The sequence below is a fragment of the Danio rerio genome, chromosome 4 (genome assembly GCF_049306965.1).
Source record: "Danio rerio strain Tuebingen ecotype United States chromosome 4, GRCz12tu, whole genome shotgun sequence".
In the NCBI taxonomy this organism is placed as follows: Eukaryota; Metazoa; Chordata; class Actinopteri; order Cypriniformes; family Danionidae; genus Danio; species Danio rerio.
In genome coordinates, this window is record NC_133179.1 from 11,292,349 (window position 1) to 11,311,511 (window position 19,163).

A 19,163-nucleotide genomic window follows, 5' to 3' on the forward strand; every position below is an offset into this window, starting at 1 on the left:
ACAAGCGTCAAAATATATATTTTTTGAATGTAGTAAAGGAATACTAATAGAATGTCTGTTACGATTCATCGTAATTCTGTCAACCCCAAGAGACTATTAAAAGCGGCCATCGTCCAAAAATAACTACAAATCCTGCTGGATAAACTGAACTTCCAGAAGAAGTAAACTGGGAAGTAGGATTTTAGTTTATCCAGCAGGATCGTGAAGAATTTCTCATTTGATCCAAACAAGAGGATCGCTTCCAAATTATGAGAGGAATTTTATTAGCGTTCTTTTAGGAATGTTTGACTAAATCGTATGCATGAATGCGAACATACACTTCATCCCTTTTCCCGTTTTTAACTTTTCATGTGATCATGAGACCATGACGGTGTTGTTTCTCATGGTAGTTGGGAGCGAGATATCCAGTATATGAACTGATATAGTATTATTGATACAGTATAGTATGATGTAAAAATTATGAAGGAACTTTTGATACTTTGTGGAACAAGAGGATTGTGTATTTCCTTCCCTCTGATAGAGATATGGCAGGTTTGTGCTGCAGGAATGTGCAGATCCACAGCCTCATTTCCAGTATTTCCTCAGTCTGTCAGCGCTCAAACTGATCCCGCTGAGTTTGCTGAGTCAAGCACTTAAGTTACTGAAAGTTGTCTTGCTTTCTTTTGGTCTTTTATCAGCAGAGCTTCCTGCATTGTTCTTCAGGAGTTAAATGATTTGACCTTTGTGTCTTTGAAATGGGTCAGCATTGTGGAAGCTTAGTGAAGCATTATGAAAGGAAATGCTTTTTCCCGTTATACCCGATGTCATGTTTGACAGGCAGATTTATAGTCACATTGTTAAAACATTTACACATAATTCAGTGTAAATACTTCGGTTTGTTTGCTGCTTTAAATGTCGAGGTATAATCAAGTCGCAAAATGTTGATTAGCTTATTATTTAACAGTTCTATAAATCAACCCATAATTCCACAAAAATTATTTACAATATGACAAATAGATATATTAGCAAATATAAACAGCAATATTTCTAAACCATTAAATAACCCTCCTGTTGTGTTCATCTCCCACCCCTTACTTTAGTGTTCCCAGGCAAAATTGACCAGTCTCTTGTAACAATTTGCCAGAATTACCAGATGGCCAATCCGCCCCTGTTTGCAACCATTTACTCTAAAACATGTAGTCATAAGTCAAATGAATCTGTTTTTACAGCATGATAAGAATTTAATGTGTCTTAGTTCCACTGTATGTGTATTTATTTTAATTACTAATTAATTATACATGCAACTAATCCTAAACCAAACTCTAATCCTTTTAGTTGACATTACATTATATGGACACCTTAAAATAGCATCATTCAAAATCATAAAAGCAGTAACGTTAACAAAGGCGATGTTTTTATAAAGTGTTTGCAGTTTTTCTTCACAGTCAGTGCAGAAAATGTGAAGAATGTGCAGAAAGCGGCTCTGCGCATGAGTAAGAGTCTGCACATGCTGCGAGTGTGGTTTTTATTTGAGGTGTCACGTCTGCGCCTGATGTGTCTGGTTTGACAAGATGGGTTTGGTTTTGATGAAGGGTTTTTTGTCAGGACTATCAGAGCCACAATGGAGGGAAGGAAAAGAAGAGTTGAGGGTCAGTGGAGCAGGCGAGGGGCTGTTTGAAGAACAAAGGAGCTCTGCTAACTCATATCCTCTCACTAAGACCCCTAGCATCGCAAATACTTAAAAAATACACACTGTTCACTGACAATAAAGCTCAAAACTAAGTATTTTTTTGGTTTACCTTAAAAATTGTTTAGAGTATTTATTTATGCATTTAGTTTCATTTTTGTTTCTGATAAGATATTAAAGTAAAATAAATAATGTCTCTGCTAATTTAAGTTAGTTGGTTAACTAGAATTAACACAGCTCAGTAAATGCAGGTGTTCTCATAGTTAAGGTTGTCTAATGCATTGATGCATGTTGCTTATGATGTGCAATAGAAAAGGCTTCTTTCTTCTTCTTCTTCTTCTTCTTCTTCTTCTTCTTCTTCTTCTTCTTCTTCTTCTTCTTCTTCTCCTTATTATTATTATTATTATTATTTATAATTAAATATGTTACTAATTTTATACTACTATTACTACTACTACTACTACTACTACTAATAATAATAATAATAATAAAAGTAATAATAATAGTGATAATAATAATAACAATAATATTAATAACAACAACAATATTATTATTATTATTAATAATAATAATAATAATAATAATAATAATAATAACAACAATAATAATAATAATAATAATAATAATAATAATAATAACAATGATAATTATGATAATAATAATGAAAATAATAATAATAATGATAATAATAATAATAATAATAATAATAATAATAACAACAACAACAATAATAATAAAGATGATGATGATATTATTATTATTATTATTATTATTATTATTATTATTATTATTATTATTATTATGAAAAAATTCAGTATCATAGGGGGATTTCTTTGCAATTGTTTTGTTAGTTTTTTTATTTTATTTTTAAAACATTTTCATACCCATGACTTTGCCTTTACTCTTTTAACAGAGTGTCCAGGATCAGCATCGACGCCATGCAGCAATAATGGAGTCTGCTCTGATGGTATAGCAGGCAATGGGACTTGCACTTGCGCAGTGAGCTTGCTTTCCTTGTTTTGCTCTGTCTGAATCAAGCACACTGCTGTCAATCAAACTTTTGGAGGTGTTTATTTATTTTATTTCATTTTTTGCAGTCTGGTTTTACAGGAGCAGCTTGCGAGGAATGCAAAACAGACTTATATGGACCCACTTGCAGTAATGGTAGAGAAAACCTTTTATTCTGTACTTCTGAATGAATTGGTTTGGGGTACTTTTGTGTTTGTATTCAGTCTATTGAATTTCTTGTGCTGGTTAGTGTGTCGTTGCAAGAATGGACTGTGTAGCAGCGGTTTGAAAGGAACAGGAGAGTGCACATGTTTTTCTGGGTACACCGGCCTAGACTGCGCCCAAGGTAAACCCTTGAACTCTTAAATTTCTCTTTGAGTGGGACATTGCACATTAAAGCAGCATTTGAGTGAGTGTATTTTTTTCTTCTCAGAGCTCCCAGCATGTGCTGCTTTGCAGTGTGGGCCGGATTCTCGTTGTATCGAGGAAATGTTGACAGGGCAGCTTGTGTGCAAGTGCAAACCTGGTTATCAAGGGGATGGAGTACAGTGTACATGTGAGTATATACTAAAATTACATATTATATTTTTAGTAATGTTTAACTTCATTTGTTTGTTTAAATTCAGCCCATATAAATTGTTTGCAACCAGATAGCTTAGTTTTTTTTTTAGCAAATCCAATGAATCATTTTTTTTTTCAGTGTGTGATAACAATTTAATGTGTCTTAATGTGTCAGTTATATGACATTATAACAATAATTGGTTATTGTCTTAAAAAACACTTAAAATGGGTCATTGATTTAAACATAATATGAGTTCAAATGCAAGATTTTTAAATATATATTTATAAAAGCATATTAGAAGCTATAGAAGAGCGTATTAATTAGTGTTTCAAGGAACCTACTGATGAACATTTGTTGTTAGCATATTAACAAAACATTTTTATTGACATTTACTTATATGCAGTTCAGTGATCATACTTAATTGTAATCCATAATTGAAATTTACGTTTGATCTCAATCTAAAATTTCTCATATCCAAAAACAGCATTTTCCAGACAAGCAGAAGATTTAGTCTTGTTCTAAGAAATAATATGCCTAATTTAAGTAAGTTTTTCCTTAAAACAAGCAAAATAATCATGTCCTTTTTCCTTATATGTGATTAAAATAGTGATCATACCTAATTGTATTGCTTGAATAAATTTAACAATATATTAATAATTTTATTTACAAAGTATTCAAAAAGATATTATATAGTCAAAGTCTGAATTAACAGCCTTTTTTTGTAAATATTTTTTCCCTATTTCTGTTCAAAGAAGTTATTTTTTCAACATATTTCTAAACATAATAGTTTTAAAAAGGAAAGCTTATTTATGAACTAATTTCGAGAGGGTCACATGCTGATGATTGACCATGTCTGGTGCCACATTAGCTATTTGATGATCTACCAATCAGATAAATCCAAAACACACAGAAATAACTGGATTTCTTTACCTTAGTCATCTTCATCTTAAAGAACCCCCATCCACCCCGACTCTTCCCCCTCTTTCCTTTAAAAAGATATTATATATTCAGTTAGAATCAGAATTATTAGCAATTGAATTTATTTTTGTAAATATTTTTCTATAATTTCTGTTTAACAGTGTTTTTTTTTTCAACATATTTCTAAACATAATAGCTTTACTAACTAATAACTGATTTCTGATATCTTTGCCAATGACAGTCCATAATATTTTACTAAATATTTATTTAAAAAGATGCTGGTATTCAGCTAAAAGTGCAATTTAAAGGTTAATAGGTTAATTAGGTTAGATAGGCAAGTTAGGGCAATTAGGCAAGTCATTTTGTCATTTTGCAAGTGGTTTGTCTGTAGGCTTCACTGCAAAAAAAGGCTTTTCTTACTTGGATTTATTTTTTGTCTTGTTTCGAAAATCTAAAACATTTTAAATAAAAAAAACATTTTCCTGACAAGCAAAAAATATTGTCTTGTTTTAAGAAATGAGTCAAAATTAAGTGAGTTTTCACATTAAACAAGCAAAATAACCTGCCAATGAGGTAAGAAAAATAATCTTGTCAAAACTAAAAAAAAAAAAAAGGGGTTATTTTTCTTACACCATTGGCAGTAAAACTCACTTAATTTTGACATGCTATTTCTTAAAACAAGACAATATATTTTGCTTGTCTAGAAAATGCTTCTTGACTTAAGTATTTTTAGATATTTGGACTAGAAACAAGACAAAAAAATCCAAGAAAGCCTTTTTTGCAGTGTGATCATTTTTTTAAAGATTTTATTATCAATACATATGCAAATAAGCTGATTTTAAGCATCAAAACAAATGTAACACAGCTTTAAATGTAGTTTGTTATGACCTTTTTGAACTCACAAATGCTCTTTTCTATATGTCACATTGATTATGCAGCAATCAACCCGTGCTTGAGGAGTGTGTGCCATGCGAATGCAGTGTGTGCGCATACGGGACCGAACAAGCATGTCTGCACATGTACAGAAGGCTATAGTGGCGACGGTCGAGTCTGCATGCCCATTGACCCATGCCAGACTAATCTAGGCAACTGCACATCTGGCTCTACCCGCTGTGTGTATGACGGTCCTGGAAAAGTGTGTTTGCATTCATAACTTCCCTTATTAAATGCTTGAATGTTACACTTTATTTACAGTTTGCTGTTTTCCACAGGCTCACTGTGAGTGTTTGGAGGGATTCGAGAAGTTTGTTGAAGGGCAGGGCTGCAGTATTATAGATCTGTGCAAACCAGACTCCTGCCATAAATACGCCACCTGTGCCACAGCTGAACCAGGAACAGTGGAGTAGGTGACGGATTTCATTTGATTGATTTTATTTATGCCCTTCTTCATAAATTTAGAACCTAAATACACTTTCAATTGTAATAATTTCAGATGTAACTGCCGCGAAGGTTTCATTGGGAATGGAAAAATATGCTTTGGGGACATCATTCAACAGCTGAATGAAATGAATTCGAAGCCAGGAGGAAAATGGACGGGTCAGCTCTCCAGTGCCATCACACTGTTCAGTGAGTGACACGCTAAAAATACATTCCATAGTGTTTATTTTTCATCAGACACATTTAATGAAATGGTTGTTAATTTGAAGTCACCATGATGGAGGTCAGCATCTGCTTTAGTTGGGCTCTTCAACTTTTTATTTTAACACTAGCTTTTAGTTTGGTTGCTATAGTTTATTGTGTTGATCACACTTTTTATATAGCATGAAAAGCCAAATGTAAATATATATGTAATAAGTTCAATTCACTCACAAACTATAAAAAGTCACACAAACTCAAATTATTTGAGTTAGTAGAACTGTTTTAGAAAATTGAGTTCAATCTAGCAAAAAATACATACTACTTAAAAAAACAAAGGGGGTGCCTTTCAAAAAATATGGATGCCTCTAATGATCCTCTGACTCTATGAACACATCGGATGTATTTTCACAATATGTGTGACCTTAACCACGGCATAACTTTGTGTAATTTTTTTTTTTTTTTTTGTATTTTGTTTGTATGTTTATTTATTTATTTATTTCTTTATTATTATTATTATTTTTAAATGTATTTACATTTTTTTCTCTTTGCCTTTTGCTGCTAAACTTGTCTACTGATACATTTGTCTTTGCCCTTTTTTTGTTTACGTTTGTATGTTCATTAAAATCAAACAAAGAATTAAAAAAAAGAAAAGAAAATTGAGTTCATACAACTCAATCAATTTAATTATTTTGAACATTAGGGTTTACAGGGAACCAATCCCACTGGAGGGAGGGTTATTGTTGTTTGTTTCAGAAATTAAGATTAGGCTGAAGTATGGTGGCTGAGAGAGCTCAAACATGCTGCAAACACATGCAAATACAAAAATGCTAACAAATGGAGACACCATTTTCATCATGATGATTTATAACAAGCTTGCATGCAAATCTCACAACACACACAAGTAGAGAAATCACATCAAGCAGATCACATCAGTCAGGACACCCTAAAAATGTAATGACCCCGGCTGCTTCCTGTTTAGAGGCAGCTGAGTTGTCAGAAATCGGAGAAGTGTTTTTTTTTAACATCCTGGATTTACGGTTTCTTGCTGTTTGCGTATTTTTAGCCCAAATAATCTGACAAACTGCACAATTAACATTAAATCAAGGATTATTTTAATGCCATCTTAGCAAGAGTTTTCTCAGAATGTAAATGTTTTTCCACAAGTTTTCCAAAATTAGGTGATTTTTTCTCTTAAAACAACCAAACAGTCATGTTTTAGCCCATTGGCAGACTGTTGTTTTAAGGGAAAATTCTTTTGTCATATTATTTATTAAAACAATATGTTTAGCTTGTCTGCTAAATGCTTCGATTTAAGAGTTTTTATATATTTAGACAAGACAAAAATCTAAGGAAGAAAAGCATTTTTTTGCAGTGTACAAACAACAAGAGACTGTATGATTAGATTTTAAACACTGACTCTAAACGGGAAGCAGGGGTTTCTGTGTTTGCATGCTTCGTGAGAATGTATGCGCATGTGTTGTCAAACCGATGACGATAATTGTCTCAGTTTGCTGGTGTTTTTGTATTTAAATGTGTTTATTTTTTTTACATGCACTTCTTTCAGTCACCATACTGAAGCCTTCACAATACTGAGAATAAATTATTATTATTTTTTCCTTATGTTAAAGGTAGGATAAATATAAAAAAGACACAATGTAGTGCTCATTTTATTATTTCTGCTGTTTCAGATCAAGTCACAGGATGGTTCTTAACCGCTCGTGGACCATTTACCGTGTTTGTCCCAGTGAACAAGGCTTTTAAGGGCACGTCTGTAAGTTAAGCAGTCATGATTTTGCCAAGTATGATGCGATCCTGAAACATCTTTTTTCTTTTTTTTTTTTATGTAATCCATACCTATTCCCCAAGCATAGCTGTAAATTATTCCCAAAATCAGAGGGAATCAATAGCTGGATAACAATCATGTAGAAGTGCATAAACCTAACCGTAAGCCTAAACTTAACAGAAACATAAACATATCCCTTAATTCTGATTGGCTGATTGGAATGTTATTTCGGGATCAACATAGATCTAGCAACATGGTGAAATCAGGTTGGCGTAAGCAGCACACACATTCAGTAACTATGATTTGTTGATCATATCTACCTTATTTTGCCATCCTGAAGTACTTCGCAGATCTTTTACATTTACAAAAACAGCTATGTTACACACTACAAGAAAATAATACGGATACATTTAACAGCATGCTTTTGCTCCAGGTGAAATCCCTGCTGGCTGACGAGATGAAAGCTCGCTATCTTGCTAAGCTACACGTGGTTGCTGGAGAGGTGAACTCTGAGTCTCTGAAGAAGGGAATCCTCTTCCATACGCTCACCGGCATGGGTGCAGAATCAATGATAGATGTAGGTAACTGAATGCAGGTTGTGTGTGTGTCTTCCAGTTGTTTTCAATGATGTGCAAATGCAGGAATCTTCACATCCTGTTTCTTTACTACTCGGACTCTTTCCTGTTCAGATCTTGTGTGCTTTGCTACGTGTGACGCCAGAGAATCATTGAACGTAAATCTGACAAATGTTTCTTTTAAAGGCAGAGCAGGTGAAGATACGTCTTCATGGTAGCCGTAAGAAAGGAGCGCTCGTGGAGTCTGACATCTTTGCCTCAAATGGAATGATTCATTTGATCGACAAGCTGATGGATGCAGTTCCTTCCACTGTGATCAGCGAGAAAGAGGTGTGTGAAAATAGGTGTGTTGTCTTCATCGAATGCTGTTCTTGTTTATTCGAAAGAGCCAACAGTGTTCCTTTATCTCTTACTTTCAGGAAAGCTTGCTGGAGATTCTCTCTAAAAATGGAAAGTTCTCTCAGTTTAAGTCTCTGCTTGAGGTGAGATTTAAGTGAAGTTTATTTATAAACTGATTTCGAGAGGATCACATGCTAATCATTGGCCACGGCTGGTCCCACGTTAGCTATCTTATGATCTACCAATCAGATGAATCCAAAACACACATAAATACCCGGATTTCTTTATCTTAGTCATTTTCGTCTTGAAGAATCCACCACGACTCCTTTCTTTTTTCTAGCTTAATTCAGGATAGGATGGCATGTGGTTAGTACTGTTGGCTGACGGCTGTGCCAGCAGGTGTTTCTGTGTGCATGTTCTCTTTGCATGTTCTCCTTGTGCTTGCATGGGTTTCCTCCGGGTACTTCGGTTTCCCCCCACAGTCCAAAGACATAATAATAATAATAATAATAATAATAATAATAATAACTTACATTTATAAAGCATTTTTCTGGGCACTCTACACGCAATAATAAGCGCTTTACACATAGGGGGGAATGTCCTCATCCACCCAGTGTGCAGCATCCACCTGGATGGCAGCCATTTTGCGCCAGACCCCACACCAGACACCTGATAGGTGGAGAGAAGACAAAGTGATGAAGCCAATTATGATATGGGGATGGTTAGGAGGCCATGATTGACATTGGCCAGTGGGAAAATTTGGCCAGGATGAAACTGGGATTTTTAAAGACCACAGAGAGTCAGGACCTCGGTTTAACGTCCGAAAGACAGATGAGATGGACAGGCAGCATAAGTTAATTGAATAAACTAAAATGGCAGTAGTATATTAGTGTGAGAGTGTATGGGTGTTTCTTAGTACTTACAAACAGCTTACAAACAGAAGGGTATCCACTGTGTAAAACCTACAGGCAACAATTTATCAGACAACCCCTGATAAACAAAGGAAAATGAATGAATGAATGAATTCATAGAAGCTCTCGAGACCTACCTGAGCTCAGACTCCCCTCTAACCCGATAAAACAGGAGGGAGATCCAGGCTGGAGGATCATCTGTGCTCAGGGCTCTCTCCCGGGACAGCATGCTAAGTGTGAACTCTTGAAACTCTAAAAAACCCTTAAATAACATTTGATCTGTGCTAGAAATGATATTTCATTAATATCTTTCAAATTTTAAAAAGCCTGTTTACTGTTGTGGGTCATTGGGAGTTTTGACTTATTAATATCGTTTTTGTCCCTTTTATTGGAATTTAAAACAACTGTCTATTTGAAATGATTCCTGTGATGGCCATCATGATATTTTTAAGGATTTCCTTATTAAATTCTGCCATTTATTTTTTCCAGAAAACCAATTTGGCAACTGTTTTAGAAGAAGACGGACCGTACACACTGTTTGCGCCAACAAATGTGGCTTTTGCCTTGATGAAGCCAGACTATTTAGCCTACCTAAAATCTGAAGAGGTAGCATACAATATAACAACTGGTTTTTAATCATTTTAACTTATAAATGTATGTTCTGTCATCAGCCTCACTTTACTTTTCTCTTTCCTCTTATAGGGTAAAACCAAACTACTTGAACTGATGCGCAATCACATAGTGTCCACGACTCCGGTTTGTATACAGATGGCTACAAATGTGTTCAAATGCATTTCTTAATCATTGACTACTAATGGCTGTCATATGTATTTACAGCTAAGCGCCTATGTTATTGTGTCAAACCCTCGTGCTGTGACCATGGCTGAACAGATCCTGACATTTAATGTGACTACTGCTGTAAGTAATAATTCTATTCAGCTAAAAAAGAAAACATTAAATCTAGTTTTTTATGCATTTTGAACGTTTATTTCAGTGGCCATCAGAAGTATTTCAAGATATAGTTCAGCCAGAAATGAAAATCTATCATCATTTACTTACCGTTAAGTATGTGTACTGTATACAGTACAGCATATACAGAAGATAAGTTAAAGAATGTTGGTAACCAGACAGTTTCTGCTCCCCTTTGACCATTTTTTCCATACTGTTTACAACACTTTGGTAAATGAAGACAGATTCTTCATTTTTTAGTGATCCCATTGCCCTCATTGTCTAAATACATAAAAGTGATGCCCCTGAAAACAAAAGCTCTTATAATTAGTCATTTTAAGGATGATTTTGGAATTAAAATGCTTTTAATATTTGACTTTGTCACATATAGGGGCAGATTCTAGTCAATGGGGAATCTGTAATTGAACTGGACGTTGAAGCAAAGAATGGCCGTCTTCATTCACTTGAGGGTCTTCTGATACCTCCGTCTATAGAGCCCATCCTACCTCACAGGTGTGACATCATAAAGCCCATTAAGTATATGGTAAGCAATCATATACAATTTTGCTGATATAGGCACAGTTGCACCTCGTAGTTTTGCCAAATACGATGCGCTCCTGGATTAACATCTGTGTTGGTCCTGGAACATCATTTTTGTTTGGAAAATGTACCTATTCCCTACTACTAAACCCATCCATAACTTTAAATTATTTCCAAATTCAGGATTAATATTTGGATAGCACTCATGTTGAAGTGCATAAACTCACCATAAACACAAATAGCATCCCTTAATTCTGATTGGCTGAGTGAAATGTTGTTCCAGGATACATATAGATGTTAATCCAGGAACATGTCCTACTTGGTGAAATCAGGTTGGCGAGGCACAGTTTGGTTTCTGACAGACATTTCATGCACTGTGAAATGAAGTTAATGTTTTAGTGCATTATATGAGAAAATAGATTTTTGATTATAGTTATATCTAAAGCAGTGATACCCAAACTAGGGCCCGTGGGCCAAAGTTGGCCCTTTGTTTCCTTTGATTTGGCCCGCCAATGGAAAAATGATTGAGAAGGATTGGGGAATGCCTTTAACAGAGATTCTCATTTAACCTTTTGTTTGTTTGCTTTATTGTTGAGCAACAAAAAAAGCAAACTAAAATTAAATCCTCCACTCAAATGTTGCAAATAAATCAGATTGTTTAGAAATGTACATACTGTCACTTAAGGAGAAGGGGACAAAGCAAAAGACATTGGCGTGCAAATCAAGGCAAAGGCACGGTTCAGCATTACCACTGTATTCGGCAATGAACTCTGTTGTTTTATAAGTGGATTTTTAAAAATGGTTTTATTGTAATATGTCCGTTAAAATAATATACATTTTCGAAAATTAGAATCCATTAGTAAATACAAAGTAATTTTTTCTATTTATTTTAAAAATTATTAAATACATAAAGAAATTTTCCATGGCAGTCTTAATGTAATACGGTTTGCAATGTTTACATTCGCAGAGCTCTCAATCAAGCTTGGATTTTGGCCCTTCATAAGAAAAAAGTTTGGGTACTCCTGGTCTAAATTTGTAAGACCTCCTAAACTAAATTTGGAACGTTTAAAAGAGCATAACAGGATATTATAATGACGACATGTAAACCATAAACACAGTGACACCACTACAACACCAGAGAGGGCACTTTAAGATAACTAACTTCTTCAACATGTACATGATTCACCTTATTTTTTCTCTCTTTACAACACAGGTCGCCTTCCAGCTGTTTGTAATAATTGATCATTGTCTCTTTGTCACAGGCTCCATGTGTTAGCTGTACACTTATCTCCAAATCTACTTGTCCAACTGGTGAATCACTGGTAACTTTTTTCAATATTAGTGCATTTTAAAATTTAAAACAATAAAGATTACATAAAAATGATTATGAAAGCTTTGTTTAAAATTCCACCCTTTAGGTTGGCATTAATTTTCATAAAAATGTGCTCAGTGACACTACTTTGATGCTTTTCCCCACCTTTTTATGACTCCAGAAGGCATACAGAAGAGGCTGTGTTTTCAATAAGAAGCAACTTGGCCTGAGCTTACCCAGCATTGGCTGTTCCCACATCTGCAATGACACAAAGACTGTGAGTATTTATTTAACTTTAGACATTTTGTGTCTAACACATTTATGCATCATTTGCAGCTGCGTCTAGCTTATCAAAAGTCGTATTACCCGTTATTTGTCTTGACTAGACTCCTCAGTGCTGTAAAGGTTTTTTTGGACCTGACTGTTCCCCATGCCCGGGTGGTTTTACCACCCCCTGTTCCTCTCACGGGACGGTAAATCCTACACACATTCATACCTTGTGTACTATGTAGTATTTTTTTATTAAATAAGCTCCTATTGTCTTTTGTTTTAGTGCTCAGAAGGCATTGATGGAAACGGCACGTGCCAGTGTGAGCCCAAGTTCAAAGGATCGCGCTGCCAATACTGCGCTGACTCCAACAAATATGGCCCGAACTGTGACAAAAGTACAAATTCATTTCATTGAATGAGGTTTGTGAATATTCCAGCTGATTAATAGTAGTGTTTTTGCTTCCAGCCTGTTGGTGCATACATGGCACATGCGATAACCATCCAGAAGCCAGTGGGAAATGTAAGCAGGGCTCCTGTAAAGACGGCTATACCGGAGAGTACTGCGAGCTGCAGACCCAGCCGTGTGGACCAAACCAGCCCTGTCATGCACACGCCAACTGTGTGTCCAATAAAGGAGCATTCACGTGAGTGATCAGGGGCTCTCATATTTAGAAAAGACAGACCACATGTGGTCAAAGATATAAACCATCTAGCACTACCTTATCTTTGTTTTAAAAAAAAAATCCCCCCATCCACCCCATCTCCCCCTTTCCTCTTTTACCATGGGGAGTTCTCGAGAACTACTTACATGGTCATTGACCAGGCAGGAGCCTTGGGTTTAATTATCTCTGAGCTCAGGGTTCTCTCCTGGGACAGCATGCCAAGCCTGCTGATATTATCAAGCAATAGCTAAGTTTGAACTCTTAAAGTAGTATTATTATTCTGTTATAATTTATTCGTTAAATTTTTTATCTTATGTTAAAAATGTGTCTTTTACTTCTTTTTTTTAATTGAAAGACTTTCTTTGCAAGGGGATATTTACAGGGTTTTGCTAATAAAAAAAAAAAAAAACAAGAACATAAGTAGCATATTTCTTGTTTCTGTTACATTGATTTATTTTAGGTGTGTTTGTAAACCTGGTTTTCAAGGAGATGGATACATGTGCATGGAAAGTGATCCCTGCGCTTTACCTCATCGCGGAGGCTGCAGCAAAAATGTAAGTCAAATGCTTTAATTTAATTTAATTTAATTTAATTTAATTTAATTTAATTTAATTTAATTTAATTTAATTTAATTTAATTTAATTTAATTTTATTTTATTTTATTTTATTTTATTTTATTTTATTTTATTTTTCATTCATTTTCTTGTCGGCTTAGTCCCTTTAATCTGGGGTCGCTACAGCGGAATGAACCACCAACTTATCCAGCAAGTTTTTATGCAGCGGATGCCCTTCTAGCCGCAACCCATCTCTGGGAAACATCCACACAAACATTCACATACACACTCATACACTACGGACAATTTAGCCTACCCAATTCACCTGTAACGCATGTCTTTGGACTGTGGGGGAAACTGGAGTTAATTTAATTTAATTTAATTTAATTTAATTTAATTTAATTTAATTTAATTTAATTTAATTTAATTTAATTTAATTTAATTTAATTTAATTTAATTTAATTTAATTTTTTAATTAATTTACTTAATTAATTTTACTTTATTTTATAATTTTTTTATTTATACATACAGGGACAATTTAATACATGACATGTTGTGCCAGAGTTTGCTATAAAGCTAATTTACATCATATATTGTCCTTGCAGACAATCACACATTGTTTAAGAGGTGGTGGTGCAAGATCATTAAATATTTTATACATTAAACACACATCAGCATAAAATAAAATAAAAATCAAATGTGTTTTTCCTTTTCTTATATTTTTAATAAAAGTGTTATTATTTTATTTATTAAATATTTTATTTTATTGTAAATCACTTTGCATCAACTACGGTTGTGTAAAATTCTGCTCTATAAATAAACCTTGCCTTATGTTGTTCAATACAATTACAGTAATGATAGCTCCTTGCCCCTTTAACTAAAAGCTTTAGTTTGTTCATGAATAATAATCAATGGTTTTAATGTTGTAATGTTCCTGTGGGACCAACTTGTAGTACAATAAGATAAATGAGGCAAGACCACTGTATTCATAAAAAGTTTAGCTTAATAACTGATGCCTGATGTTTCTATAAATCAATTCGATTTATATTAGATAATTAAAGCAATTAGAATCCATAATTACATATTTAAAATGATCAATAATGTTTATTGCTTCTCCATTAACTTAAATATCTGGCAATGCTCCTCAGTTTACTTGATTAAAAAAAGCATTCCTGCAGTTTTACTTGCATTGTAACCGGTCTGACACTTTCTTATATGCAGCAGTAAGTTTGTTAGCAGCTAGTTCTTTGGTTTTTGTGTGGGTATATACTGCTGTGTCGTAAATCTGCAGGTAAATCATTCATGTATAACTTAAACAAAATTGGTCCAAGTATTGATCCCTGTGGAACGCCAGTATTACAATAAATAAATGGTGAACGTACATCATTAATCCTTATACATCTGTGTGTTCGTGCTTCACTTAAGCATGTCATGATAATATGTGTATTCTCGTATCCTCTCAGGCCATATGCATAAAGACTGGTCCCGGGACACACAAGTGCAAGTGTCTGAGTGGATGGAGGGAGGATGGAGATGAGTGCCAGGCCATTAATAACTGTCTGGATCCATCTAGAGGAGGGTGTCACCCCAATGCCACCTGCATCTACGTGGGGCCAGGACAGGTGAGAGACGCCGTCGTGCTTCCAGAACTACGTCTATCTAGATCTGCAGGGTTTTTGATGAATGTTATCCCACCTTAGATTGACTGTGCTTGCAAAAGTGGTTACCACGGCAACGGGAGGGAGTGTGAACCTGTCAATCAGTGTGTGGAGCAGAAGGGTGGATGCCATTTCCTGGTCAGTGTTCAGACCAAACAAGGCATGCGATTGGATGAATATCAGCCACATCTTGTAATTTTCCCACATTCCCATAGGCCACCTGCCAGTTCCTGAACCCAGATGGATGGCATTGTGTGTGTGAAGATGGCTATGCTGGTGACGGGAAAATTTGTTATGGGACTTTACTGCAGGTAATACATCTTAATTTATGTCCATAGTACTTTTAACAATGTAGATGCTGTGAAAGCAGCTTAACATAGATGAAGTTCTAGTAAATTCAGTCCAGCGCTATATATAAGGCTAAATACTAGGTGCTATTTTCAATTTGAGACTTGCTTTACAACAAAACTGGCAGGTGACACTTCCTTTCACAAACCCTCTCCTGTGCCAGCATGGGATACTAAATACATGTCCACTGACTGTACACCAGAAGCAGCCGTTTCTGCTTGCCTTTTTATGAATATTACAAATACAAGCATACTACTATCAAGCTCTTTTAGTACAAGATTAATTCAACCCCGGTGTTACAGAGAAAGATACAGGGAGTCTATTTTACCAACAGTGATCAGATTGTATAACCAAAGTCATACCAGATGAATTGTGCTGAACTGAATTAGATATTAGATATGGACAAGTGTTTACTCGTTGTTTTTTGGAAATAAGGTGTGCAGTATGAAATGTAATTTTATTAGGGTTTTTATATGTATATGTAACTTATTTATCTATTTTTACTATGGAGAGCTCTGCTGTGACATGTGAATTTCCCTTTGGGGATTAATAAAGTCAAACCTAAACCTAAACCTAGTTACTGTTTACTATGTAGTCTGGGAGTGGCACAATTCTGTCTGCGCTGTCTGCGTTTCTCTTATTGTCGAATACATTTTAATTATGCTATGCAGAGGTGGGGCATTACTAAACGATATACTCTCTCAGATGCTATTGCTTCAAAGGAGTTTTTGATTTGATAAATATTCTATGTATTGTTTCATTTTGCTTTTCAGGAGGTGTCGACAAACCCAGATCTTCTGGGTTTTAACCAGTGGATCTCCGTAAGTTACACTTTAGTGTGTTTTTTATGTTGACATTTGTTTAAAAGCAACTATAGCTAATAGTTATCATTGATTTGCCAAGTATTTCAGAGGCTGTGTGTGCAGGTAGCAACGTTAAATAACCCCTGTTCATATGAATCTGCTGAAATGACTAAAGCTTATAGATGTCAGGCCAAAACCTTTGCTCAACTTTTTTGTAAAATTGCTTTTTTCAAAATCTAAAATTTAGAAAATTGTATTTTGTGGCCACAAATATACAATACTGCTTTGTTTTGTTGTTGTTGTGTGACTTGTGTCAGAAATGGTGTTGGCTAAAAACCCCTTTGGTTGCGATTTTGCAATTGAGCCACTAGATGGAGACAAGGCACTGTCTATTTTTTGTCGGTAACTGAATCATTCACACTTTTTTCATCAAAAGCATGAAATATTGACTGAGTATTTGCATTTGTTTGCTAAATTATACAAAAACAACGCTGTCAAGCACACACCTTTTTTTTGATCCACGGCCACTTAATTATATGATAAAAGAAAGAAAAGAAAAGAAAAGGTTGCTGGTTCGAGCCCCTGCTTTGTCAGTTGGATTTTCCAGTCCGAAGGCATGTGGTACAGGTGAATTGAATAAGCTAAATTGACCATAGTGTATGTGAATGTGTGCAAGAGTGTGTGGGTGTTTCCCAGTGTTGGATTACAGCTGGACCAGTTGGTGGTTCATTCCTCTGTGGCGAACCCTGATTAAAAAAGGGACAAAGCCAAAAAGAAAATGAATGAATGAATGAATTAATTAATAAATAGTTAGTTAGTTAGTTAGTTAGTTAGTTAGTTAGTTAGTGGCACACTGGTGGGTTGTTGTTGCTTTATGCATGCTCACTGTATAACATGCTAAGCGTTCATTTGAATAATTCTGCTAAGCAGTATTTCAGAGGCTGTATGTGCAGGTAGCAACGTTAAACAATCCCTGTGCACATGAATCTGCTGAAATGACTAAATACTCAAAACTTATGCAGGTTAGGCCGAAACCCATGGTCACACTTTTCACAAAAATTACTTCTTTTTTTCTTCTTCTTCTTTCAAAAACTAAAATTTAGAATATTGTATTTTGTGGCCACAAATACACAATACTGCGTAGTTTTGTTGTTGTCAAAAATGGTGTCGTCTCAAAAAACCCCTTTGGTTGCGTTTTTGCAATTGAGCCACTAGATAGAGACAAGGGACTGTATTATATTTTGTAAACAAGTCAGTGACTGAATCATTCACACGTTTTTCGTGACAAATTTGTCAAAAACATGAAATATCAACTGAATATTTGCATTTGTTTGTTATACAAAAATAACACGGTCAAGCACACACTATTAACCACTGTCTCTTAATTATATGATAAAAGTAAAAAAAGAAAAAGAAAACCAATATTAGTATCTTTATTTATTATTTTATTTATATTTTTGTTTATTTAGTTAGTTAGTTAGCAAGTTAGCATTACATGTCTAGATGTATACCATGCATAACATAATAGAATAACATGTCTCATTAGAATAATTCCTACTAAATATTATTTATATTACATTTTTATTTTCTGTCTGAAATATGATTGTTTGTTTGTTTATTTATTTTCAAGGCTAACTTTTTTGATTTTTATTTTCATATATTCTTGTTAGACTATAATTTTTGACTGTTTGTCTTCTGGAACACATCATAGAAAGCAGAACTTTCTCAGCTGCTGTCAGAGAGAGAAAATCTCACACTATTTGTGCCGTCGGCTCAAGCCATAGAGAAAATGAGTAAAGAAGACAAAGACATCTGGATGACCCCCAGTAACCTTCCAAGTCTTGTCAAGTAAGGACAGCACTGAATTTACATGCAGCCCCATCAGCTAATTTACTATACATACAGCCCATTTTCACTAACTAGCTGTTTTTTAATCTCTTACAGAAATCACATCCTTTCTGGGAGTTTTACTCTCAGTGATCTTAACACCTCCCCATCCCCACCCCCACGACTGGTTTCCCTTTTGAAAAGGACACTTCCTGTTTACTCGACCAATGATGTAAGAGGAAAACATCTTATCTTTGCTGATTACTCCCAATCCAATTGTGTCTGTCATTAACCTTTAAGAGGTTTTCTATATCTTTTTTTTTCTTTTTTGTCTTTTTATTCAGACAACCATTGTTGCAGGAGGAAAAATTACATTTGGAGATATGGCAGCAAAGAATGGAGTTATACATCTTATTGACACAGTACGACCCCAGCCTCTCTCTGTATTGTTTTCAAATAAACATCATTTACTAATAAGCTTGTGCAGAAAAGGTTGTAAAATTGTGTGTGACTTGTATATATGCACATACAAATGCAGAACAAATACAGATTGAACAAGTGTGTCATTCTCTTCAGGTGCTGATCCCAGAGCAGCAGATGAGTGAAGGTTTACTGCAGGTTTTGAAAAAGAGGTCTGATCTCTCTCTCTTCTATGGCTCTCTTTTGGTGAGTGTTTTATCCATCCATCCATCCATCCATCCATCCATCCATCCATCTTTAGATTTATAGACTGTAAATTATAGTTGAAGTACTGTAAATAAAGAACAATGTTGACCATTGGGTTAAAATGGGCCACCAAAATGCTATTATGAAAGTGTTAATAATGCGATTATTTTAAAATGTATTACTTATTGTATGTAATTGAGCTGATGTGTTGCATGTTCATGAATTATTTGTACAT

At 34.8% G+C, this 19,163-nt stretch overlaps 1 protein-coding gene across 5 annotated transcripts in view; it reads left to right on the plus strand.

Moving 5' to 3' along the window:
- The window catches only part of stab2 (stabilin 2), a 41,748-nt gene that overhangs the window by 3,043 nt on the left and 19,542 nt on the right, over nucleotides 1–19,163 (plus strand). For 4 of the 5 annotated variants that reach the window (XR_012401618.1, NM_001290178.1, XM_017355051.3 and 1 more), the window contains 29 exon segments: nucleotides 2,580–2,665; nucleotides 2,764–2,830; nucleotides 2,925–3,020; nucleotides 3,108–3,230; nucleotides 5,093–5,289; nucleotides 5,366–5,496; nucleotides 5,587–5,720; nucleotides 7,421–7,503; nucleotides 7,949–8,092; nucleotides 8,277–8,420; nucleotides 8,510–8,572; nucleotides 9,830–9,946; nucleotides 10,043–10,096; nucleotides 10,178–10,258; nucleotides 10,680–10,832; nucleotides 12,091–12,150; nucleotides 12,322–12,417; nucleotides 12,527–12,613; nucleotides 12,694–12,805; nucleotides 12,877–13,054; nucleotides 13,533–13,626; nucleotides 15,090–15,248; nucleotides 15,327–15,422; nucleotides 15,500–15,595; nucleotides 16,406–16,453; nucleotides 18,147–18,283; nucleotides 18,380–18,494; nucleotides 18,607–18,684; nucleotides 18,839–18,928. Coding sequence is in view for 4 of the 5 variants with exons in the window: in NM_001290178.1 (NP_001277107.1) it covers nucleotides 2,580–2,665; nucleotides 2,764–2,830; nucleotides 2,925–3,020; nucleotides 3,108–3,230; nucleotides 5,093–5,289; nucleotides 5,366–5,496; nucleotides 5,587–5,720; nucleotides 7,421–7,503; nucleotides 7,949–8,092; nucleotides 8,277–8,420; nucleotides 8,510–8,572; nucleotides 9,830–9,946; nucleotides 10,043–10,096; nucleotides 10,178–10,258; nucleotides 10,680–10,832; nucleotides 12,091–12,150; nucleotides 12,322–12,417; nucleotides 12,527–12,613; nucleotides 12,694–12,805; nucleotides 12,877–13,054; nucleotides 13,533–13,626; nucleotides 15,090–15,248; nucleotides 15,327–15,422; nucleotides 15,500–15,595; nucleotides 16,406–16,453; nucleotides 18,147–18,283; nucleotides 18,380–18,494; nucleotides 18,607–18,684; nucleotides 18,839–18,928 (3,119 nt within the window). In the remaining variant the exon portion in view is untranslated. 5 annotated transcript variants of the gene reach the window in all.